At 44.4% G+C, this 25,425-nt stretch overlaps 1 protein-coding gene across 1 annotated transcript in view; it reads left to right on the forward strand.

The window, feature by feature from the left end:
* The first annotated feature begins 1,112 nt into the window (after window positions 1-1,112).
* Window positions 1,113-25,425, forward strand: part of zbtb47b (zinc finger and BTB domain containing 47b) — a 32,561-nt gene continuing 8,248 nt past the window's right edge. The window contains exons 1-4 of the mRNA XM_047568363.1: window positions 1,113-1,356; window positions 22,347-23,738; window positions 24,574-24,721; window positions 25,221-25,336. Of these exons, the coding sequence (XP_047424319.1) occupies window positions 1,354-1,356; window positions 22,347-23,738; window positions 24,574-24,721; window positions 25,221-25,336 (1,659 nt within the window). The 5' untranslated portion in view covers window positions 1,113-1,353. The remainder of the gene's footprint in view (window positions 1,357-22,346; window positions 23,739-24,573; window positions 24,722-25,220; window positions 25,337-25,425) is intronic.

Below are 25,425 nucleotides of genomic sequence, written 5' to 3' on the forward strand. Positions count from 1 at the left end.
GAAAATAAATGTCAAGAATGTGTTTGTTTCATGTCTGGTAATAGGTATGCATCACTTTAAACTTGATATGAACCCAGACCATGAGGGCCTTAAAGGAACAGTCGTCTTCTTTCTGTTCTTCATTAATGAGAGCTGGTGGATCATCCCACAGATACTTGATTTGTTTGGGATCTAGTGAATTTTTTTTTCATGATTTTTTTTTTTTTTTTTCCTGAACCGTTTTTGTGTGTGTACCTGTGACAGGCTGCTGCATCCATCAAGGAGTGTCATTGCTATGGGGTGGGGGTGTCTGGTCTGGTCTGGTCTAAGTTTTCGCCTGTGCTTCCGATCCAGAGTCACCACAACAATCATGATGTCGGTTTCAGGTCCTGAGGGCCCATCTTCTAGCATCGCCTGGATCCTGCCTGCACGCACAGAAAGACTGAAGGACAGTTTCTACCAGTGGGCCATCAGACTAGACCCTACCAGCCGGAACACTACAATGTGCAATGTGACTGCCACTTCCACATGTCTCCTTTTGGGAATAAGCTGTAAATTCTGCAATGTGCTATTTACAGCTGCAACAAGCCATTGCACTATTAACCCTGTGTTAATCCTGCACATGACAAATAAACCAGAATCTGGTCGCTATGAATTAGCCCTCATAGCGGTTTAATCAGGGCCCTGTGGAAAATGGAGCTGTAGTTTAATGTTATGTCAATGTGGTGATAATCCTGCTTAATAAAAAAAAATAATTAAAAAAATGTGCGCATGTTTTCTATTTCAGCCGTGGAAAAGTTGCTCTATTTGGCGCCGATTTCCCGTGAAGGGGTCACGTAGCGCGTTAAATGAAGTTGCATTGACTTCTGTAATGTGGGAAATGAATGAACTCCCCGACCTCCGCATCTGTCTGCCCGCGTGACGTCACCGTGTTGCAGGAGCGCACGGCGAAGAGGAAGCGCACGCGGGTTTTTTGCGCCATATGTCCGTGCGTCCTTCCCCCGGTCTCTCCTCTCCTCGATCACAAAACGTCCACGCACAGCGCGGCGCGGCGCAGCAGGAGCACGCACACACAGGGAGCAATGCGCCCGTCTCGTAACTCCACGTTTAAACAGTACCGTGTCCCTTTAAAACCGTCTGACAAAAAGCCCATATGATCCCCGAGCTCCAATCACCAATTCCTTCTGCAAAAGCAGCCTCTGCATTTTTTTTTTGTCTGGCTGAATGCTACAGCAGCACGGGGGGAAAAAGATTGAGGATAAGGCAAAAACTGAAGAAATGTGACAATTCAACGCTCATTTTCATGGCGAAGGGAAAACTGGTGCGAAAGGAGTTATTCTGGGACTCCTTTGAGCCTCGAAACGCTGGATCAAAATGGTAGGCTCCGGAGCAGCGCTGCATTTTTGTTTATTTTTTTTTTCTATGTGTGTCCCTTCTTGATCTCTTGCAAATTTAGAGCTTCTCAGCAGGCCGATCAAACTTGCCACACTTGTGCCTCGTCGCGGTTCGGTGCCACCGGTTGTCACACGCGTCTTTTGCGCCTCGTACCGTTTGCGGGGAAGTTTGGAACTTGCCGACACGGCACAAGTTGGACGCCGGAGCCGCCTGGAAGAACGCGATGGCTACAATAGCTACATTGATGCGGAGAAGGAGTTAAATTCTTTCATATCGGGGCGCTTCTGCAAAAGGCGCAGGTCGTGACTGGTGCAAATGTGGACGGGATGAGGGGGGAAACTAGACGGGCAAGGCAGGCGGGCAGGCGGGCGGGCAGGCAGCCGGTGCAGGACAACTACTTGGTCTGGCTTCTTCATTCATGCATGCATTAAAGAATCAGTGTCACTCTTCTTGTCCTCATAACTTTACGTGGTTGGAATGAAGTAGAGGTGAGGCGGTATTAGGTTTGTCTGAAGCTGCATACTAAAATCAAGGCTTCTATATTTTACAAATTCATATTTTATTTGCCAGTTTTCTGGTCTGTTTTATTTACTGCATGACTTGAGTTGCTGGAGGGAAAGGTCATTTTTGCTGAGAGATAAAATAGCCTCTCACTGTGGATAACTTAGTAGTGTGGCTGGTGTTTTCAACCAGAATCCATGTTTTCATTCCCCCTGCATTAGCACATATGAAGGTGATTGTGACACAGAGTTATGGGAAGACAGAGAGAGGGAGAGGGGGGCAGATAGTGAGGCAGACAGACAGCGCGCTCTGTCTCCAGGGTCATTTTAGGATGCCTCATTAGGAAAGCATGTGGAGCTCGATGCAGTGGTGGAGTAATCCCAGCGCGCGTTCACATCTGGAGGCTTGGGTTAATATCTGGGTCAGGTCAGCGGGGTTAGCCCTGGTGCTCGCTGGGTGGCTTCTGGTGGAAGCAAAGAGATACAGTGAGGAGGGGAGGGAGGTGGTGGGGGTGGTGGTGGTTATCACTGTGTTTTGCTTCCCCTCTCCACCGTTTTGAAAGTGCACAAGAGCAAACAGCGAGTGTGCATGATGAATGGCGATCGGAGATAGTGTATCTTTTTCGGTGTTTTGGTAAACATGCCCTGGATAATTTCTGCAATTACTTTGCTGACATCAAAAGCCGATTAGTCCCGGCTAATTTTGTTTTTAATCAATGGCTTCACCTTATATCCCACGAAGCCAATCACTGGATGGATTACTAGATAGGCCGGCCCAGCAGCAGCAGCAGCACCGGCCTCCAGGCCCAAGGAGTCATGAAACCCCGGGACCCAGAGCCTCTGTATAAGATGTCTGTAAATGTTTGAAGGATTAAAAATTCAATCAGATGAATCCAGAGAGGCAAAGTGAGCAACCAGACACGAAGGAGTGACGAGGAGGCAGAAACTGATCGCAAAGAGACGCAAGGCAGTCACAGAAAGATGCAAGCTGAGTGAAAGGAGGCACAAAATGATTTAAAAAAAAAAAAAAACATTGCAACATAAAAACAAAAATACCCACGGTGAGTAGAGACTGGAAGCAAAGTATCTGCAGAGGGACCAGAATGAGGTGAAGCAGACAGAAGTATTCCTCAAAGAGATGCAAAATGATTAGTAAAAGATGCAAAATGTATGAGTAAAGTTTGATGCAAAAGGTAAATTAGAAGCAGAATAAACAGCAAATAAACAAATTTGTGGGACGGAAATGAACTGCTCACAGAAACAAAACGACAAAAAGACATAAAACTGTTACCAAGAGATGCAAAATTGAAAAAAGAAACTCAAAATCACAAAATAACATGCACACAAAGACCCACTGTAAGAAGAAATTAGTCAAATAAGTAGAGTTCAAAACAAGAAAATACAGACAGACAGACACAAAGAGACCAAAAAAAGACTTCAAACAATTCCAGAGACGCAACATTTGCAGAGCAACCACAAAAACTAAGATTAGAAGTGATTCAGCCAGAGAGTTCAAGAGATAAAAGCTGCACTATACAGTTACAAGAAGATTAGAAAAAGACTCTTAATGATTTAAAACATCTTTGGTTGAAAAATGATGATAATAATAATGTATATTTAGAAAAAGCACTAAGCCGAGTTTAATATAGAACACATACAGTAGGTTGGGGGTTTCTACTTTATCTCTCTATCAGTTTGGGGTCATTGGCCTGAAAAACGTTGAAGACTCCTGCTTTAAAATTTGAAGCAGAGGGATAGGCTGCAAGGGACACAGAAGGACCAAAAAGATATTAAACTATTACAAAGAGATGCAAAATGAGCATCGACAGAGGTCAAAACGAGTCAAAGCAGATCACAAATTAACAAAAACAAAAAAAAAAAACGTAAGAGGACAAACAACACAACAAGCAGGACATGTTCTTTGGTTCTCTTGTTTTGTAGTCGTCGTCGTCGTACTGTGGATGCGTGTGCCTAGAGGGGCAGATGTCTTTTAATCCATGCATGCTCTTATTGAAATGAAAAGATTGTGCCTGTTTTGTGTCCCTCCCTTTCACGCACGCCAATCCACAGTCTGTGCTGTACATTTTTGGCCGCGCGATGCGTCGCGGTCGGGCCGCTGTGAGGTCCAGAGCGGCTCCTGCTCTGTCCTCTCAGGGTGCTGTGAGTTTTACGTAACTGCCTATTCAGGGCATTCCTGCCCACCCTTGACTTTGAGGCTTCGCTGTCTCTGGGTGCTGAGCGAGGAAACTGCCTTTAGTCTTTGTGACAAGTGCAGCCAATCCCCGAGACCCGGCAACAAACTCACAGCAGACATCTCTGGCCCCTTGCTTGGAGGCCTGTTCTCCCTGGAAACTCCAGCCGTACTGTAGGTGCAGCTAATTTATGCCCCTGAGATTAAGAACAGTGGACAAGGCCGTGCAGACAGCAAGGTCAAACTCTCTGGGCTTATGTAAGGTTTCTTTTGTTCTTGTTTGTTCAAATGTTAAAAGCCTGTTTGAAGTAAGTTCAGGTTCTTTTCGCTCTTTGAATAAATCCACATTTTTATAGTTTCTCAGTAGCCCGCGTCGGTGTCTTTGTATTTCGAGGGAAAACAGCCTCTCTAATTTAACCCTGTGGCACTTCCTTAAAATGACTTTGATCTGCGTTATCAAAGAGGCCAAACTCCCTTTTTCTTCTAATAAATCGCAGTATGAAGATTTCTATTAGCCTTTCATTGGCAGGCCTTGTAGGATATTAGGAGAGTTTTTATTTTTTATTTTTTTTTACAGGGGGGGAGTGTGACTTAGGAGCAGTTTAAAGCGCATGTAAATGAGATTTCATGCTGTTTTTCATGGACTTGCCAGGCAGAAATGCAGGAATCCTTGATCTAATAGTCGGCACAAATATTTGTTGGACGCAAGACGAATGATGTTTGGGTTTTACAAAGGAATGACATCACTATTTTTAGCCGCCGTGCTGCGTTTGGAGTTTAACACGTGTTGCAAATAAAAATCAAAGTAAGTTTTAATCCTTCCATTTAGAGGAATAAAATCATAGGTGAGAGGAGGAAGAGGAGAATATCGATACCACCGTCTGTGTGTCAAAGATGAGGAGGTGGTTAGCTTAGCTTAGCATCCAAAAGGCAACTGGACTTTGTAGAAGTTCTTGAAGACGTTTCACCACTCATCCGAGTAGCTTCTTGGTTCTGGAGCTTAAAATGACCTGGATGACTGAGAACCTTCACAGACCTTAGCTTAGCATAAAAACTGGAAACAAGTCAAACAGCTAGCACGCAAAGTATAAATACAGAAAGCTTCAAGCGCTTTAGATGTTTTGACTCTTATCCATCACATAAAACCATCAAGGGCAGGATCTAATCATGTCAGGTTGTAAAAGAGTTTTTATGTAAGGAACTCTGTGGACGTCTGTAGCTTCCAGGCTTTTTCACCAGGTAACTTGCATGTTCTTGTATATTTTCCCATCCAACCTTTCTGAGTGAAACAAGTAGAATGCAAACTAGCATGACTGATCGCTAAGAGCTAGCTCCCAGTTTTGAAAAGAAGATAATTGAGGTTGCACCACCTGGGTTCCCCCGTGTTCACCTTGCCCTTAAAGCCTCTCACTGTGAGCCCGGTGGACCTGGTGGTAGGAACCAGACTCATGGGCTGAGCCTGAACCTGCATCGCACGTAAACCAACCGGGTCTATCGTCCCAGCTGCTCATCGCTTCAGTTGCTTCGTCTCAAAGTTGAGATTAGTTTGACTCGGTACCCTCTCATCATTGAAACGTCTCACTGAAGTTCATTGACATCAAGTCGTTAAAAGATGGGGGGAATAAGTTCAGTTGGATCTTGTGTGTGCACCGTGTAGTCATGTAATCCCACGCTTGTTTTTCTGTGGTGCGCCTCCGTAGTTTATTTGCGTTTTGTGTGTTTTGCTGAAGCCGTTCCGTTTTCTGTGCTGTTTGTCTTGGCCACGTCACTCTTGAAAAAGCGGTTTTCATCTCAATGAATGATTTTTTTTCCTTGTTAAATAATAATAATAGTTGTCTGTTGTCGTCACATGTCGGACTGATGCTATGAAATAATGGATTGCTCGTTTTTCTCGCACATTTTCCCTGGGAGGAGCAAAAACTTGAAGACAAGACTCTGACACACCACAGAGCCCCGATCTTAAGATTATAGAGTCAGTCAGGGATTATACAAAGAGACAGAAGACAGAAGAAGAGACAGATGATACTGATGAACAAGCCGTTCTCTGCACGAGAAATGATGCAGGTTTGAAAGCCAAATATTTGATTTGGGATGTGGGATTTTCTGTTCGCGCGTGGTTTATATGTTCACAGATGATGAGCTAAATAAAAAAGTATTTGTTTGTTTTTTTAATGTATCCTTGCTTTACTTTGAGTCCTTGAACTTTTGCACAGAGCTCTGTCTCGGAAAATATCTCTGCTCTGTTGACTTACCAGCTGGAAGCTCCCGCTCACAGCCAAGAAACAGTCCATCACAAACCTCTGTTTAACAGCAGCAGTTTGCTGAGGTGCTGCAGGCAGATATTGTTTCTTTTCCGGGCAGGACCGGGCCGGCCGTATCTTCCTTCTGTTCCCCCACGTTTTGTTTCCTAGGTTATGAAATAATGAAAGAATGAAAACAAAGTTGTATCGGCGTTCTCATCTTCACCACGAAGCTAATACGTGTGTATATATATCTGGAAATGTCAAGCTATTCCTTTAAGCTCGTGTTCACCGATGCTCTGAGGTCCACTGATTGGTTGCGCCTGCAGAAAGCCGATGCTCCTCCTCTACCTTGTATCCCCCCCCCACCACCACCACCACCACTCTGTCCTCTCTGACCTTCTCATCGAACATGTCAACTCCCTTCTCACACACACACACACACACACACACACACACCAGAGAGATCCCTCAGATAAGGAGCTCTTTAGAGTTTTGTGTTAGCCTCTTCTCTCTTTGTGTCATGCTATGAAAGGGATAATGAAGATATCACAGTTTCATTCGGTGCGATAGCCTCCGGGTATGTCTGCACCTGCTCTCTGCTGCACACCACCACAGTTATCTGCTCGCAGGTGCATCTTTCACCCTTTGTATCATTTACGTCTTCAGATTTGGGCGCTACGGGCTTAATTTGTGTTTAATGCAAACGTCTTGTTTGCTTTTCGCACATGGATATATCTCTGTTTGTGCAGCCCCTCCACACTTTTGCTGTGCCACAGGTATTCGCATCAGTGTGTTTGCTGATGAATGCATGCACAGAGGAGAATGTGCGTGCGTGTGTGTGTGTGGTTGTGCACACACGTGTGTGCGGTGCTGGCTTGGGAGCAGTGTGTTATGACTCCAGCAGAGCGGTGGTGTGTGAAGCGTTGTAACGTGTGCGCGAGGAGGAGATGCCAGCTCCACGGGCCTCTCTCTTGGCCAGGCTTCCTGACTCAGCGCTTCCTCTCCCAGCTCATTGGCCCAGACACAAACTTCCTGGCAGAGCTTCAGTGCGGACGCTCTAACCTCATCGTTGCGCCCCCCCCCCCCCCCCCCGCCTCCAGGCAGCTCCTTTGATTATCCAACCACTCGTCATCTTCAACTCCAGACGACCTGCAGTTGATGTCTTCTTTCAACATTACTTCTGATTGGGGACCGCGCACACACACGCATGCACACACACGCGCCGTCCTCGGCTTCCTCACCAAACTGTTAAAACACATCGTCGTCCGGTTTGTTCAAAGGACCTAAAGGAGTTTGCAAATCTCAGATTTTTAATGCACTGTACATCACCAGGAGGCTGCTCTCGCTGCGTTCCCGTGCTTATTTTTGTTTGTGCATCCCAATTTCATGCTCGGGTAAACGCATATCAGTTGTAGATTGGCTTGTCACCTGTGGTTGCATTAACATATAGATGGAAATGTATTTAGATCTAATGGTGGAACCTGGTTTAGCTCCACCAGGGCAGAGCAGGGCCAAGTCCAAACCGCTGGATTAGGACAGGGAAAAGCCTACAGTGTTGAGGAGGGGGGAGATTGGATGTCTGGGATTAGAGCGGCGCTAACGCTGATAATATTGTCTTTATTAATTGCAGCCAGCAGTGAATGCGGTGGTTAAGAAAGTTGGGTGTTTTAATGGGCTGGAGGGAATAAAATAATTAGCTAAAACGGTCGAGGGGAGAAAAGTGAATAACCAACGGCAAATTGTGAAGTAATTTAGGGTTTGTCTCTCGGTGCATCTGAATTGTTCCTGCTGTATATTTTACATGAATTCTCATTCAGTTTTCATGTGTTCAGGCCTGTCAGGTTGCGGAGCTCAGTCATATAGAGTTATTTTGAATTTTTTTAATTTTTATTTGTTCTTTAAATATGCAAATGTTCATCAGGGACCGAGCGGCAGCTCACAATTATTTTAATTATTGATTAAATGTCAGATTAATTTCACCTGTGATTTAGCACCACACATATACAGTGGTAAGAAAGAGCATCGGGTCCTTTGTGGAATCTTTTTGTGGAATTTTCAGCATGAATTGGCCATAAAACAGGTCAAAAAAAGGTCACAACAAACACATTTTACTTGAGCTAAAGTCAAAGCTGAGGCTCAGGAGGATTTTTGGACCTTTCTTCTGCTTCGCCTCAGACATATTTTCATTATGTCTGATGTGAACAGCTTTTTTGAGATCCCGCCAAAGAGTCTCTGTTCGGATTGAGGTCTGAGCAGACTTGTTTTCAATTTACTTTGATATATTGGCAGACTGACATTATCCACTAGATAAACCTACAGTAAGCATGATGCTACTGCCACCGTGCTTCACTTTGGGATGGTGTTTCCACGTTTGTCTGTGGTATCTTGCAATGGAGGCCATGCCTGTGGAATTATTCAGCCTAAAAAAGGTGTTCAGCACAAGCGGCAACCTCTGAACATCTGAGCAATGAAGCCCATGTGGAAGTGCAAAAAACTGCAGTTCATCGAGTGGCCACTTGAGGCTCCAGAAAATCCCCATAGACCACCACGTTAAAAAGCACGAATTTACAGCATTATTAAACATGTTTACAGCCTGGTACAAAAAACGATTTTGGTTTCAGTAGTTTATTCATGACATTCATGACAACTGTTTTGTGGGGTGAATGTTTTTTCTTGCTCATTCGTTTATTTTTATGAAGGTTTAAAATTCTGCATAATTAAGCGTGTCCCTGCTTTGAGTGACCGGAGGTAGCCTGAGCTAACAGGTAGCATGTCCATATATGGAGTATCCGAGCGGGGGCGGAGTAAAGCTCATCCAACATGGCGACCGCGGGCTCCACCCACTTCTGGCTTCATTTTCCCCTGGAGGCCTGAACACCCGGGAGAGACCATTAGAATAATTGGAGAGGGTGGTAGCAAATGTTTGTAGTTTGTAAATAATTGATATGCGTAACTGTTGACTATACAAAGCTTTTTAAAGAAGGTTTATAAAAGAAGCAGTATTTTGAATACATGAATTCTTTTACTTATGTGAATCGCCAGGATACTGTATGGTGGATCTGGGGAGAGAGCTCCCCTGTGCAACAGTGACTCAGTTTTTGAGTCATATTAGCTGGACCCTCACTTTTAAGAAGTTTAGCTTGAAGCCTAAATTGACTCACTTTATAATTCATCAGAAGGCTTCAAGCCTTCTCAGATCTCCAGAACTTTAGCAGATATTTGCTGTGAGTAGAAAACTTTAGATTCAGCTTTGTTCAAGTTTGTCGATGCAGTTAGCTTAACTAATTTGTTGTTACAACGTTGTCAGAGTTGTAACATTGTTAAAAACTTCTCCAGATTGTAAGATTAACGTTTAAAGAAATGTGCTAATTAATAAGGATTCACTTGCTTTTTTCTGGCTGATTTATAAAACCTGTAATTACATATTTTAAGAACAAAGATCAGGAGATTCTAGCCAAGGAATTACATGTGTACTGATTTTGTACCACATGTTTATACATGAAATGTACCAAAGTGTGAGGATGATCCCCTCAGAATAAGAAGCTTATAATGTCTTAATTGCTTGTCCTTGGTAGTTTGCAAATAACTGCAGATTTTCCCAGAGCTTTTTAAAATGTTATCATTGGATGCAAAATGGTGTTTGCAGAACCGTCTCTATTGATGTTTCTGTCTGATGATGAGATCTCCTGATTTATGGGTCAAACTCTTCCCACGTCATTCAATACACATGCAAAAAAAAAATGTTTGCTCAAGTCGGAGACTAAGTACTTACTGAATGATTGGCGGGTATGTTCGGTGCATGTCGCCAATAAGTGTTCAGACTCAGAATTTTGCAGCTTTGTGGGATTTCTGATTGTGTTTTTCTTCCCCCCCACGAAGAAAAATCTGCATCACATGCATCGCTAGTTTACGAGATTATATAATCTCACAGCCTAATATCACAAGGTGTAACTGTCAGCCTTAATACCATTATTATCGGATAAACGCTGCCTTCCCACTGAGTATTTAACTCCGCTTTAATGTGACTGTGCATGTGACAGTGCCGTGTGTGACCTCGGCAGTGAGTGTGCCGCCACCCGCTGCTTTGGCTTCCCCTTTAGTCACTGAACATTGATTTTTATCAGCATTTTTTATCATAGCGCTGTAACGATCACCACGTGGCTCGTTAAAAGTGAGACCTTCTCTCCTCTCGTGCTATTACCAGTCTGGCTCGTCTGTGCACGAGCAACATGTTTTGATGACAGGATGATGGGAGCCCACTCGCATTTAGATACTCTCGTTCATCCCCGTGCATCTGCAGCATCATCGCGTACGTATGCCAGACTTCCTTATTTCCTGGTTATTGACGTGGGCGTGATGATGATGATGATGAAGGTGTGCATGCATAGGCTTTTGGAGCGGCGCAGGCGTGGGTGGGGGTTGGATGCGCTACTGTATATTGTTCTACCTCAAGGTCAGTGCTGGGTCTCTTTGCTGATTGGATTTAGACAGGAAAGGAGGGACTGCAGACAGAGGAGATATCTCTTAATAGACACATGGATGGATTACGACACAACGGGCCCCTGAGCACAGACAAGTAAAAGGCCTCTAGATGAGAGCGAGAGGCTCAAGGCCTTTTGTATTTGTTGGTGGTAATTTTAATATCTTCAGATTCGTCACTCTTTGTGATGTTTTTTCATGTCTTTGCAGTTTTTTCTTTGTCTCCTTAACATCATCTTGTTTCTCTTAGTGATCGTGTGGTTTCTTGTGGCTGTTTTGTATACTCCCTCACTGACTACTTTATTAGGTACACTTTGCTAGTAAAAGGTTGGACCCCTTTTGCCTTCGAAACTGCCTTAACTATTTGTGGCATCCTATCAACAAGAAAGATTATGCTCCATAATGACATGATAGCATCACATAGTTGCTGCAGATTTGTCGGCTACTCATCTATGATGCCATCATGATCTATGATGCCAATTCCACCACATCCCAACGGTTCCTCTATTGGATTGAGATCTGGTGACTGTGGAGGCCATTGGAGTACAGTGAACTCATTGTCATGTTCAAGAAACCATTTTGAGATGATATGAGCTTTGTGACATGGTGCATTATCCTGCTGGAAGTAGCCGTCAGAAGATTGGTTCACTGTGGTCATAAAGGGATGGACATGGTCAGCAACAATACTCAGGTAGACTGTGGCATTTAAACCATGCTCAGTTTGTACTAAGGGGCCCAAAGTGTGCCAAGAAAATATCCCCCACACCATTACACCACCACCACCAGCCTGAACCGTTGATACGAGGCAGGATGGATTCATGCTTTCATGTTGTTTACACCAGATTCTGACCCTGACATCTGAATGTCGCAGCTGAAATCGACACTCGTCAGACCAGGCAATGTTTTTCTAATCTTCTATTGTCCGGTGTTGGTGAGTCTGTGTGAACTGTAGTCTCAGTTTCCTGTTCTTAGCTGACAGGAGTGGCACCTGGTGTGGTCTTCTGCTGCTGTAGCCCATCTTCTTCAAGGTTGGATGTGTTGTGTGTTCAGAGATGGTATTCTGCATTCCTTGGTTGTAACCAGTGGTTATTTGAGTTACTGTTGCTTTTCTATCATCTCCAACCAGTCTGCCCATTCTCCTCTGACCTCTCACATCAACAACTGCTGCTCACTGGATATTTTCTCTTTTTTCTCTGTAAACCCTGCAGATCCCAGTAGATGAGCAGTTTCTGAAACACTCAGACCATCAGCTCGTCTGGCACCAACAACCATACCACGTTCAAAGTCACTTAAATCCTCTTTCTTCTGCATTCTGATGCTTGGTTTGAACTTCAGCAAGTTGTCTTGATCACCTCTACATGACTAAATGCATTGAATTGCAGCCATGTGATAGCGGTAGGTTTATTGGAGCCATTTAGAGTCTGTTTGTGATCGTTTAGTGCCTCTTTCTAGCAATTTTGTGTCTTTTCATAGTCATGTTTTGTCTCTGGTGGGCCTACTCAATCCATAATCTGTCCATAATAAGACACAAACGCTGAAATTGGCATTCTGTTTTCCATCCACGCCGGTCCTGCCCAGCCTGTGTTCTACACTAGATAACATCAGAGGATTAAGCCGCGGTGCGTTTCTCGCCCAGAGAGTCAGAATTCACATCTCTGGCTCAGGATCTCAGGGACTGAACCTGCCATTTGTCGTCAGCAGCAGGGGCTGGTCTGGTGAGCACACAGAGGACACGGTGTCAGTCATTACCCTGATGACTTTTTAATGGCTGTCTGATTGGACTCCGCCGGAAATGACATGCCCTTGTCCCGTTCTGTTTGGTGCCGTTCGAGCCGCGTAAAAGCCCCGTGACGTTAACTGCGAGACCAGACTAGCTGCTGGAACTCGGCGATCTCTGTGTGGAGGGGTTTGCATTCACGGCCGTCACGCTCCGCTGTCGACTCCTCTGATGATGACTCAGGGATATGTGTGTGTGGCCACTGCTCTCCTACCATCTCCATGCCACTGAGTGAGATGAGGCCTGACACGGTGCCCAATCTCCTTCCTCCGGGTGTCAGTCACGTCGAGCTCAGCCACGGCCCCCTCACCGGGAGGCCTCGCTGTTGAAGAGGGCTGCTGAGTGTGCTCTTTACTGCAGGTTGAAGTGCTCTGTGGGTGGAAGTGGAACGTCACATTCCACTGACACCCCCCCATCACCACCACCACCACCACCACCATCGCCCCAGTGGGTGACAAGGCAATCGGAGCCTGAGCTCTTGTGTTGCTGTTCTTGAGGCTAATCTGGGGGATCTCTTTTCTTTCCTGATTTCACTTCACTGTGTATATGGGCAGCTTGACATTTGTCCGGCAGCAAGTTTCACTTCTTCACAAATATACCGATCATGCCCTAACATTATGACCACTGACAGGTGAAGTGAATAAAAATAGACCATCTTGTGACAATTCAGAGTTCTGCTTGGACTGTTTGGACCTGGAATTGGTGTGGATTTTACTTAGACGTGTACCACCCACTGGGACCAGACCAGACACCCCCACCCCATAGCAATGACACTACTTGATGGCAGCAGTGATCCCCAGCAGCCTGACACAGACACACACACACACACCCACAAAAACGCTTTAGGAACAACTAAAAAAAAACATGAAAAACAGCTAAATTCACTAGATCCCAAACTGATCAAGTATCTCTGGAATGATCCATAGAGGCCTCTCCCCCCAACCCACAGGACCCACTAACAACCGTTTGGTCACAAGGGAAACAATATTAGGAAGGTGGTCATAATGTTACGCCTGATCGGAGTATGTGCTTTTTGTGAGATTTAAAGAAATGAGATAAAATTGTAAAGGTACAGTGTAAATCAACATTATGTTAATGTTGTTTATGAGGGTTGAAACTAACATTTCCTTTTTATTATCAACCTGCGTTTCCTTTACTCCGTAAACCAAATAATTGTTTGCTTTATAACATATCAAACCCATAGCGCAGTTTCTTAACACCTAGTTTTACCTCTTGGGATTGCATTTATTGATTTGACAAAGAGTTCAAAACCAAAAGATTTTAAGTTAATGCCACATTAGAGATGCTGGAAGATCAAAACTGCATAAACCTCCATTTAACCAGTTGTTTAATTGCAAATTAATGTTCCATTCATGAGCCTAATGACATGATTTTTAGTTAATAATTCTAATGCTAAGACACATTGATGTGTTTGTGAATCATTAATAGAACAGGTCAATGATCAACATGACTTCTTAATTCCACATGTGCAGAAATCAGTATTAACGTGAGAATTGTAATTACCCCGTTAACTTGGAAAGCATCTGTTTGCCAAGATATTACACGCTAGTGTGTAGTGTTATTGATTTGTTTTCACATTGCTTGGCTCTAGTTAAACGTGTCTCTTTAAAAAGACGGGGTAGGATGGGATGGAAGAGGACACCGGGTTCAGTCTCTATGTGGACCGATAGAAAGCTTTAACCCCCTGCAGTGTTCCCCCCTGTGGAACTCCCCTCCTGCCTGAATACAACCAGCCCACTCTTGTACTATTGATGCGCCCATAACTCAGACCTGTTCTCTGAAATTGGCCCCTGCTAATGGCTCAGTCTGTTCTCCGGTTAGTTAACAAACAACACAGCCATGGTAGATGTTGCTTTGTTCTCTGCTCGTAAACTGAGGTGTGTGCAAAATAGATTCCAGTTGGATGACATGCGGTCCGCTTGTTTTAACATAGATGCGGAAAGGAAATCAGATGGAGTTTTGCTCAGGATTAGAGTTTGCACGACTCACTTTTCACTGATAACTGCATTGCACGGGATCCTTTATAACGGCGGCTCTGCAGAGGTCACAGCTCGACCTCGGTCTGTGGTGATGGAGGCTTTATAGAGCTGTAAATCTGCATGGACCATGCAGTGAAAACAGTGTGGGAGAGCAGGGACATTCTCACCAGTGAAAGTCAAATTAGAAAGAGGGGTTTCATCCTCGGACTCGGCCCTGCCTGGCTGGCGTCCAGGTGCACAGGCTCTGCCAAGAGCATACCATCAGCCCTGACATGGCTGAGCTGGGTGAGAATTCAACACTTTTTTAAACACTTTGACTGACACATTAACTGTGGTCCTGACTTGCACCTCCTAAAGCAACTCCCATTTCGCAACAATGAATGGGGAAACTTCCTGGCTCCTCTTGGGCCAAGCTATAATTCTTCTAATTCTCTGCATCATTCAATCACAGCTTCATCAAAACTGAATTTCCAGTGAAGTAGTTGCAGAGTTTGAAACCCTGAATTTTATTTAAATAATTTCCACCAGTTTTTTTTTTTTTTGCCTGATTATCTTTCCAGAATGCAGCATCCTTCCAAATGTGGGCCAATTTGACATCTGACACGTTCCTGAATGAAATGTCTTTTCCTCTAATGCAGCGGCAGCCCATTAGAGCAGTTAAACAATAGCTGGATTTGTATTTGTATGAACTGTTGCCTCTCAGAGTTTGACATTTAATTACAGAGCTTCCATCAGGCCAATTAGTGTAATATTTTGAGTGGAAAATGGCGAAAGAGGGCTAATAGTCGACGTGCATGCTCACAGCTTAGTATTCAAGGACTTTGGTGCATTGACTTGGCATGCTCCCAGTGTTAACATGCCTGTGTTTGGCATGTATATTGTTTAGCATGTAATGTTGTTACTGGACGGTACAGCGGTATAATGTTTGGAACTGATAACCTCACAGCCTTTCTGTGCATGGGTTATCTCCCTGGGAATAGTTGTTTGTTCTCCAGTACGTGAGTATTTGCTCCTTAGCCATACTATTCAAATAAACTCAATTTCATCCAGATGCCTGAACCTTAATGGCGGATCTCCTGCATGAACTCTTGCTAAGATTATCTTTATTATAAACCCAGATAATGACAGGTCTACCTAGTGGAGAATGTTCCTCACTTGGTGGGATGTTATGAAGCCGTTGTTCTTTTAATATGGAAAAGATCCTGCAATCATCCACCAAAGTTTCCAGCAAGTTCACTGAAACGGTTTCCAAATGCCACACTTTAAATCAATTCCACGACCTTTACCTGCTTAATTGATCAACATTTAACAAGAAATAAACTGAAGTGAAATGCATGAGCTTTTGGCTGGAAGGTCCAGTCACTGGTTAATCATTATTCCTGGCTACAGTTACACCACGAAGATAAAAGACCCCTCCAAGCTACTTAGAGAGAAGGTTATTGAGAAGTAGTCAGGGGATAGATACCAAAAAATGGCAACACATATCCTGGAGTTCAGTTAAATTCATTACTAGCAAACAGAAGGAACATGGCACATGCTTATATCTGCCTTGAGCAGGCCATACTCAAAAACTGAGCGACAAGTGCAAGACGGAGACTAATGAGAGAGGCCACCAAGACACCTATGACCACTCTGAATGTGTTAAGTGGTTGAGCAGCTGACAGGCTCTGCATATAACAACTTTTGCCCAGGTTCTTCACCAGTCAAAGCTTTGTGGGAAAGTGGCAAAGGGTCATTTTAAACCTTGATTAGAGATTGTTGAAAGGCATGTGGGAGAAGGTTCTTGGGTCTAATGAGACCAAAATGAGGCTCTACTGCACATCACTACAAACGGCATTCCCACTGTGAAGCATGGCGGTGGCAGCATCATGCTGCAGGACCTGGAAGCGAACGCAGGGACATCTAGGCAAATCCTGGTGGACAGTCTCTAACTCAGCCTACAGCAGAACTACAGCTCAGGAGAAGATTTATTTTCCAGTAGGACAACAAAGCATACACTGAAATCTACACAGACTTGGCTCAAAGACAAATGGCGAATATTCTCGTAAGGCCAAATCAAAGCTTTTATAGAAAGTAGAGAATTTGTGGCTGGATTTGAAAAGCCCATGTTTACATGGAGACTTTTTTCTCATTCCGATTGAAGGTCTTCAGGTCAACTGTTTACATGTGAGGAGATCTTTTCCGATCTGATGTTTACGCGTGCCTCTACTTAAAACATAATGTGACCAATCAAAGATGGAGGTCTCTCGTCTAATCAGCAGTAGTTGCTATTGTTTTTACAGTGATTCACAACATTCGTGGGGTCGTATCCACTTTTGCTATTTTGTTTGCCTTGTAGTAGCCGGTCTTCAAGGTTTTCCAGCGGTTTCCGAATTTGTTCCATGATTCAGTCTGTCCTGGCTTCAGTGAATTTATGATGGACCTTAGATATTTCTATTTCTTTTTTTTCTTTTTTTTTTTGCCGTCTAAGCGTGCAATAATGTCTAGTTCTTTCAGAGTTGTTATTAAAAACAAACTCAGACGAGCTGAGGAAACCTCTCTCGAACGTCACTGCGCATTTACGTCAAGACAGAGCACGTGCAGACAGAACGGAGCCTGACTTCATTCTGATTCACCGTTTACACGACTTTACATCAGTTTGGAGAAAGGAATATTCTAGCCCTGTGAAACCGAATGAAGTTTCATTCGATTGAGGTGTTTATATGGAGCATTTTCATTCAGTTTGGGCTTCTAAACCAATTGTAATCGTATTATTTGGCTCCATGTAAACCCAGCTAGTGTATTGAGCAGTTTTGCAAAGAAGAATGGAATGAAATTGCAGTGTCCAGTCGTGCAAGATTCAATTTGATTGAGAAGAGTCAGTGCTGTGATTGTGATACTAAATACTGACTTTAAAAGGATCAATATTAATGCGCTATGTGTTTCTAATTAACTGACATCGCTGTGTAGAAATATCTTTTCACTATGACAGTAAAGAGGATAACTTCTTAACGTATATTGATCATGATTCTATTTACTATACATAGGCAATAAATTCAGTTGAGGATCCACCTTGATATTTAGATTTGTTGGTTGAAGTGTAGTCGCATATCCCATCAATTCTTACCTGCTGCTGTTGGCTAGGCTAGTTAGCTGGTGTCTTCTTGTTGGATGCTAGCTAGTAGCTGACTGCTAGCCTGCTTGTTGGCTTTTCATTTGGACTGGGCTTCTACATGTGTTTTGCCTCGGATCATGGCACAAGGGATTGTAACATCTCATCCTGTGTATTTATGAATAGAGACATTTTAATATTAAGTGTTGAACACAAGTATTCCAGCCAACAAGCTCTGACTTCGAGGTATCATAAGGCGAACATGTGGTATGAAAAGCAACATTGAGTTAAAACGATGACTCATGTAAAAGGCATTTCAATCTTGTACAGTAAAGCGAAGTATTCTTATGCAACTGAAACCTTGAGATCTGCCTCGTGGCAGTGTCCCACTGAGGTCTCTACAATGCAGCAGTGTGCCCTCACATTGTTGTGTTTGGAAGCTGATGAAATGATCCGCGTGTAAAGGGTGCGCACAGCTTTGATTGAAGCCAGTTTAAATGACGCCTCTTGTTGGGTGCGTCAGTAATCCCCCCGCGGTGTGTTTGTCACAGGTCAGGCCACATATGAATAATGTATTGAGAGACATCTGACTGAGAGGCTGGTTAAAGGTGGCGCTCCGTCTAATGACAGCAAACAAGCTCTCTGTGACATTTCCAAGGAAAGGATGGAGGGGGTGTAATGAGGTGATGTGGGGGGAGTCAGATTAGTCTTTCAATCCAAAGTGCTCACTCGGTTTGTTTGGCTTCAAGTATGATGAAATGTGACAGAGTGGCTTTGTCTTTCATGTGCAATGTGACATCTACAGCAGCTGCATGGCAACTATAGCTGTTTGTTACCGGATTAAATAGTTATGAAGCATCTGTCTGGATGGAAATTATGTCATTATTCTCTGACTGCAACCCATCTGTCATTCAGCAGCCTCCAGGAGAACTTTTGAAGGTTTTCACCCTATTTCACCCTAGAAAGAGGCATTAAACTCCATACAGTTTGCTTTAACCAGCTAGTTAAACCCATGACACTACCGTGCATGAAGCAAATGCTACAGCACAACGTATAGCTATCCAGATAATATTACTCACTGGCTATATGCTGCCTTCAAATGGAAATTCTTGTTGTTTAAATGGCAAATGGTATAATCCGTCAAATAGTGAGTTGAGAGAATAACGCTGCTATTGATTCCTAGAAGCCAACAATGCTAACAGTTTAGCAGTTAGTGAGGTAATAAAGGAAATGTAAAGACATGAGGAGGATGAGGGATTTGGGAGTAGGAGCATTTTGAGAAAGTTTTTAAAATTTAACGTATTAATCATGCCGAAAGGGGCGGCACAGCGGTTCGGTGGTTAGCACTGATGCCTCCCAGCGAGAAGGCGATTGGTTGTTTGTCTCTGTGTTAGCCCTGCGATTGGCTGGCGACCTGCGTTAGAAGATGAGATGAGATCTGCGGAAAAAGGAACATCAACAGCCCCTGTTATTTCTGACAATGCCAGAAAACGCTGCCGAACTCTAAGCTTTCAGAAAATTCTACACCTTTGAGGTTGTGAACACCTAAAGAGGGGCATTTCTTGTGAACATGGCCTTTTTGGTTTGCAACTGTATTTTTATGAAGCCATTACACATGACGAAAGCCAGTCTGGGGTTTTGTCTTGTCCAGACTTTTGTTGGGTCTATTATATTATATTATATTATATTATATTATATTATATTATATTATATTATATTATATTATATTATATTATATTCTTTAATGTCTTGTTTAATGTCTTATTTTACTCTGAATGAAAACATAGACCAAATAAACAACATGGGATCAATATATAACCCAAAATGCATTCTGAACCTTTGACGATCACATGTGAACACACTTGGGACATTGTTTCTTCCTAAAATGGAAATCAAATGCAGTTTTGTTGCAGAAGTTCCCAGAGATGTGTGTCGCTTGTTGGGTGCTTTGCTTTCACTCTTCTGTCCAGTTCATTACAAACCAGCTCCATGGAGTTCTGGTTCTGGTAGAGCTTGGACAAAATTTTGGGTCATTATCTTGCTGTATGAGGATGGAGCCCTGACCAACTATACCAGAGGATACTGATGCTGCTAAATGGTGACATGGTGCTGCTTTAGTGCTACCTTCTTGAGTGTTCTCAATGCGCCCATCAGATTCGTTTTAACAACCGAAATGGCAAGTGTGCATGAAGTTCCTCACTAGTTGATGCATTCAAAACTAGTAAAGCAACAATAGCTCAGTCTGTTGTACCATAACTAGTTACCAATGTACTATATACTATACTATATATATATATATATATAATTCTAAGAGTGCTAAGATGTCGAGAAAGAGTAAATGTGTAAAAATATAGCACATGCTGTGCATTTGTATGGATAACATAAGTCTGTGTGCAAAAACATTTTTGTGCTCTCGACTCTTTGCACATTCTTTATTATTAAGTCAACGAGCACAGCAACCATGCAGCATACTGACTTGTGCAGACGGTAGGGAATTCTTTGGGGAACTCATTTTAGGTTCTGTTTTATAGGTGCATATGCGCAACATCATTATTTTTCATTTGAATTCGCAGTGTACAAATCCCTGGGAACAGATTTCCAGACTCACTAATGATGGGTCAGACACTGATCCTGAACACGCAGGAAAAGTGAAGTTAAGCTGCTGACAGGCTGGTTTTGTTTAAAGGAACACAAACTGAACCCGCAAATTAAAAGAACGTGTCGTCGGGCCTTTTGCCTTGAGTCGGGGGGGGGGTTGTCTTGAATCTGTTTATACTCATCCTCTAGAATGTAATCTTTGACTGCGTTGTCCTATTTCAGTCCCAGATGAAGAAGCAGATTGCTATCGCTTAAAGAGCATAACTTCCAGTCTGCAACTTATACTCGATCTGATTAAGGCTGCTGCGTTTTGCCCTTGGGCGATGTCTGTAGCCTTGCACGGCGAGAGATAACCCGATCTCCTCTCCTCCAGCTCCAGAGTCCAATTTAGCAGCTCAAAACTATGAATAAATCTAACACCCCATAATTGAATTCTTCAAACAGACCAGATTTTCAAGGTTAGGCCCAGATGCAAATCCATTCTCCAGCCTGAACAATGAAGACTCATTTTCATCTATCTTACAGAGAAAATACATTGGGACGTCATTATTTTTTATTTCTAAATTTAAATTAAGTGAATCAGATCCATTCAAATTCGACCTAATACCATAATTGCAATTGTAATATATTTGCTTAACCTTTTCTTTGTTGCATGTCTGGCCCTGCACATGTAACTGCAAGTAATTTAAAAAAAAATAAGAGATGTAGATATGTAATTATTGCTGAGAGCTGTATCATCTCCGGCTACATATTAGCCAAAAGGAGCCTCGCATCGAACCTTCAAAAGACGCCCAGAATGATAATTTCCGTTAATTGTTTGGAGGGTTAGTTAGTATTTATTCAGCATGGTTTCCCTAATTATTTCTCTGGACGTGTTTTGTCGTGTGCATAATTCGTCATTCCTCGGGGACAGTGTAGCTGAGTGGGTGTGCTGAGAGAGGCGGCTAATAGGGGGGAAATGGCATTGAATACCAATGCACAAACCAGTCAGTCCTTGCAGAGAGACCAGACACCGTGTTTGTGTTTGTTGTGTGTGTGTGTGTGTGTTTTGTGCATGATTGCACCTCACATGCATGCATTTGTGTGTGTGTGTGCGCTCTCTGTTTGCCGCTCTGTCCCCACTCACATCCCGTCTGGATCGAAACCTTGCCCTTCCTGTGCTAAAATAAACCCACCTTGGGAAGTTGAGGACCTTGCACAGAGCGCCGAGTGTTACACCTTTTTGATTTTGCACCGACTAGTGCTGCGCAGCGTGCGTGCAGTCCGTAACTTTGTGCTCTCGGCTCTTAATGAGTAACTCTGTTTTTTTTTTTGTTTTTTTTAAATCTTACCAAAAAATAACAAAAACAATGAAAAAATGCATTACATCGACCGGTGCCAAATACCACGGCGTTTGCAGCCTCAAATAGTTTGCGCTGCCCCTCCCAACGCTGGCTTTTATGCAAATACACACAAGCTCGGCAAGAAAACACACAATATAATAAAGACGCCATGGAAACTCGTTGACCCGCGGCTACACTTTTGATCCCTCTTCAAAAGCTCTCTCACCTTGAGTTTTAAACGATCCCATTAATGATCGATTTTTTAGTTCTGTGGCTGAGGAGCTGCGCGTATTGATCCGCCGAAAAGAGTAAAAACGTCTGTCCAGAGGCGCTTTTATGAAAACACAAATCCCCATTAAGAGCCCACCCAGAGGTTGAAAGACCCTAGAAGGTTTTTCAATGTCACTGAGCAACACAGAAGTCAGACTTTTTGTTTGTTTTGTTTTTTCTTTGGTTATTTGTGGATTTAGTTGAGGAAGCCTTGGGCACTTTAAAGACTTCTTGTACATGTTGGCTGAAATCCACATTTCCATCGCAAAAGTTTATCTGATCGAGATCATGTAGTGTGATGAAAAGGCTCCAGAAATGCTTCTAAATGGCCTTCGGATTGTTTTTTCAATTGCCGGTTCCAAGCTCAAGAATGAGGTTTGAGCCTCAGACCTAATCTGACCTCTCGAGAATGTGGCGAGTGGTGAGACTTGATAAGCAAATAGTATTTATTGCCATGTGAAAGTCCCTGTCTCAGCCCTTTCCCCTCTGTCTCTCTTCCAGCTCATAGTGGAGAAGACCACAGACTTCCCCTCTGCTGAGTTCTCTCTGGTGGAGGATGTGGCTCTGCACTTCACCTGTTTGATGGACAGGCTGAACGAGCAGCGCCTCTTCCAGCCTGACCTGTGCGACGTTGACATCGTTCTGGTGCGTCAGCACAGCACGTTCCCGGCGCACAAGGGCGTGCTGGCTGCCTACAGCCCTTTCTTCCACTCCCTCTTCGCCCAAAGCAAACAGCTGCGGCGGGTGGACCTGTCCCTCGATGCCCTGACCTCTCAAGGCCTGCAGCAAATCCTCAACTTCATTTACACCTCCAAACTGCTGGTGAGCAGCCGCACCGTCCGCGACGTGCTCAACGCCGCTACCTTGCTTCAGATGAGCGACATCGCGGCCTCCTGTCGCGACCTCATAAGCAGCCACTCGCTGAGAACCACCTGCGCCGACATGGCCAATCACGAAGGGCTCGGCGGCAGTGACCCAGCTGCTGTAGCGATGCCCCCCGGCCAGCTGTACCGGGAGATCAAACAGGAGTCGGAGCTGGGCAGGGTGTACACCAGAGAAGGCAGCAGCCCCTTCTCTGTCAGCGTGGAGGAAGCGGGCAAGACGGCGCCTCAGGCGAAGCAGTACTACCAGAAGGAGGAGGGTTCGGGGGGCGGGGGCGGCACAGGTGTGGCCGCCCTGTGCAAAGTGGAGGGCAACGGTGAGGAGTCCAAGACGACAGATGGTCACGCCTCCTTCAACAGAAACCAGATCATCGTTGAAGTCAACCTCAACAACCAGACCCTCAACGTGTCAAAGGGGTCGGAGGGAAAAGCGGCCACCGGCGCCGAGGCCGCCGCCATGTTCGGCCGCTGCCGCGACGACGAGCAAGACTCGGAGGGCGACGAGGAGAACGAGGCGGAGAACGACAACGCAGCCGAGGAGGACGATGACGACGAGGACCTGAAGAGGAGCGACATACTGGGGCGCAGCAGCGACGAGGAAGACGAGGAGGAGGAGGACGAGGAGGAGGAGGAGGAGAACACCCTTAACATTCCAGGCTTGGAGCAGCCGGCCATGGTGGATCGGCCGCGCCGGGGCACCAGGGCCCTGTCCGTGGCGGGAACCACCGCCTCCATGCGACAGACTCTCTCAGAGGCCACGCTGGCCAACCAGCGGCAGGGCGGGAAGAGGACGCTGGAGGCGGAGGGCCCGGGCCAGAAGGTGAGGCTGGAGGAGAAGCAGCACTTCCCGTGCAAGAAGTGCCCCCGCATCTTCAACAACCGCTGGTACCTGGAGAAGCACATGAACGTCACCCACAACCGCATGCAGATCTGCAACAACTGCGGGAAGCGCTTCCTGCTGGAGAGCGAGCTGCTGCTGCACCAACAGACCGACTGTGAGAAGAGCATCCAGGTACGACTCGCCTGTGACGCTCTGAGACGCCCGCGTGAATTTGCGAGCTTTGCTTGGATCAGCGCACGTACAACAAATCCTGTTATTGAACATCTTTCAATATTTAGTTTCTAATTAGTAGAAGCACAGTTGCAGTCATTAGCACCAGCCAGTAACTCAGTCAGTCATAATCAACTCTGATATGTCTCACTACCTCTGCACACCCCCTCTGCACCGAGACGCTGACCCCCCGCTGTGGTTTTGAACATCATTTGCAGCTTTAATCTACTGCCTCTAATTGCTTTTTTGTTACAGCGCATGTTCAAGTGTCTGTGTAAACACACACCTGGATTTGATTTGAATAAACCAAAGGTCCTCAACAGGGAGTCCGTGGAAGTACTGGAGAGGAGGGAGTCAAAAAATCTTTGGTTGATTAGATATTTTTTATATATATTTTATTATTATTAATTTTTTATTTCCCCCCACAAAATATTTTTTTAAATACAAATTAATGTGATTAATTTTAATATTTTAGTTCAGCCCTTCACTCATTCAGCACACACCTGTCAATCTAAGCTTCCTGTACACAGGCCCCGCCCCTTTCGCTGCAGAGCCAATCACAAGGCCACATATTACAGACTGACTGTCAGCTTCCCCACAGTTGGCAGAGAGTCTGTTAAATCCACAGGTGAAATCCAAAACATGCTGCAATATATATACATATATATATAAATTCACAAAATGATGATAATAATGTATATTTCTAAACAGCACTAGGCCGAGTTTATCTTATACCAAAATGCATACCTAAAACATTCCAGTGTTCACTATATTTTTGCCATCTTTTGTGTTTTAGTGCGTTACTTGTGGCAAGGCCTTCAAGAAGCTGTGGTCGCTGCATGAGCACAACAAGATCGTGCACGGCTACGCCGAGAAGAAGTTCTCCTGCGAGATCTGCGAGAAGAAGTTTTACACCATGGCTCACGTCAGGAAGCACATGGTCGGTGAGTGACAGAGGAACCAGCTCTCCCGATTGGCCACTCTGTTCCCGTGTGTTAGTTTAAGCTTCCTCTTCCACATCCCTCTGATTGTTGTGCAGGATTTGTTATGGGTGTTGCTTTCCTTTCCCACTTTTTGTGGAGATAAGCATCTTATTTCCCGCGGAGGGCTTACATCACTCCTTGTGTGCACTGATGCTTCTAGAGTTAAAGAAAGTTTTTATATGAAGAGCTGTGTGTCAAATTGTTCCTGTTTGTGTCTCCTTGACAGTTCAATGTATGAGGAAATTAATTATTTAGTGGATGAGGCCTCCGTTGTGCTTGGCATTGTAATTAGCCAACGAAAAAAGCATCTTATTGTTGATTGTTTATCCTCTTGCAGCCATTTAGTCATTAGAAGAGTGGCTCGATACTGAACCGCTCTAACTAAACTTGTACTGTGTGTGTGTGTGTGTGTGTGTGTGTGTGTGTGTGTGTGTGTGTGTGTGTGTGTGTGTGTGTGTAGCCCATACGAAGGACATGCCGTTCACCTGTGAGACGTGTGGGAAGTCCTTCAAGCGCAGCATGTCCCTGAAGGTTCACTCTCTGCAGCACTCGGGAGAGAAACCCTTCAAGTGTGAGGTTTGAGCTCCTTTTATGCGCCGCTGCTCTCCACTTCACTCGCATGAAGGCTCTCAGTCTGGGCCCGACATTTATTTGTGTATATTTGT

Source organism: Mugil cephalus, chromosome 18 (assembly GCF_022458985.1).
Source record: "Mugil cephalus isolate CIBA_MC_2020 chromosome 18, CIBA_Mcephalus_1.1, whole genome shotgun sequence".
NCBI lineage: Eukaryota > Metazoa > Chordata > Actinopteri > Mugiliformes > Mugilidae > Mugil > Mugil cephalus.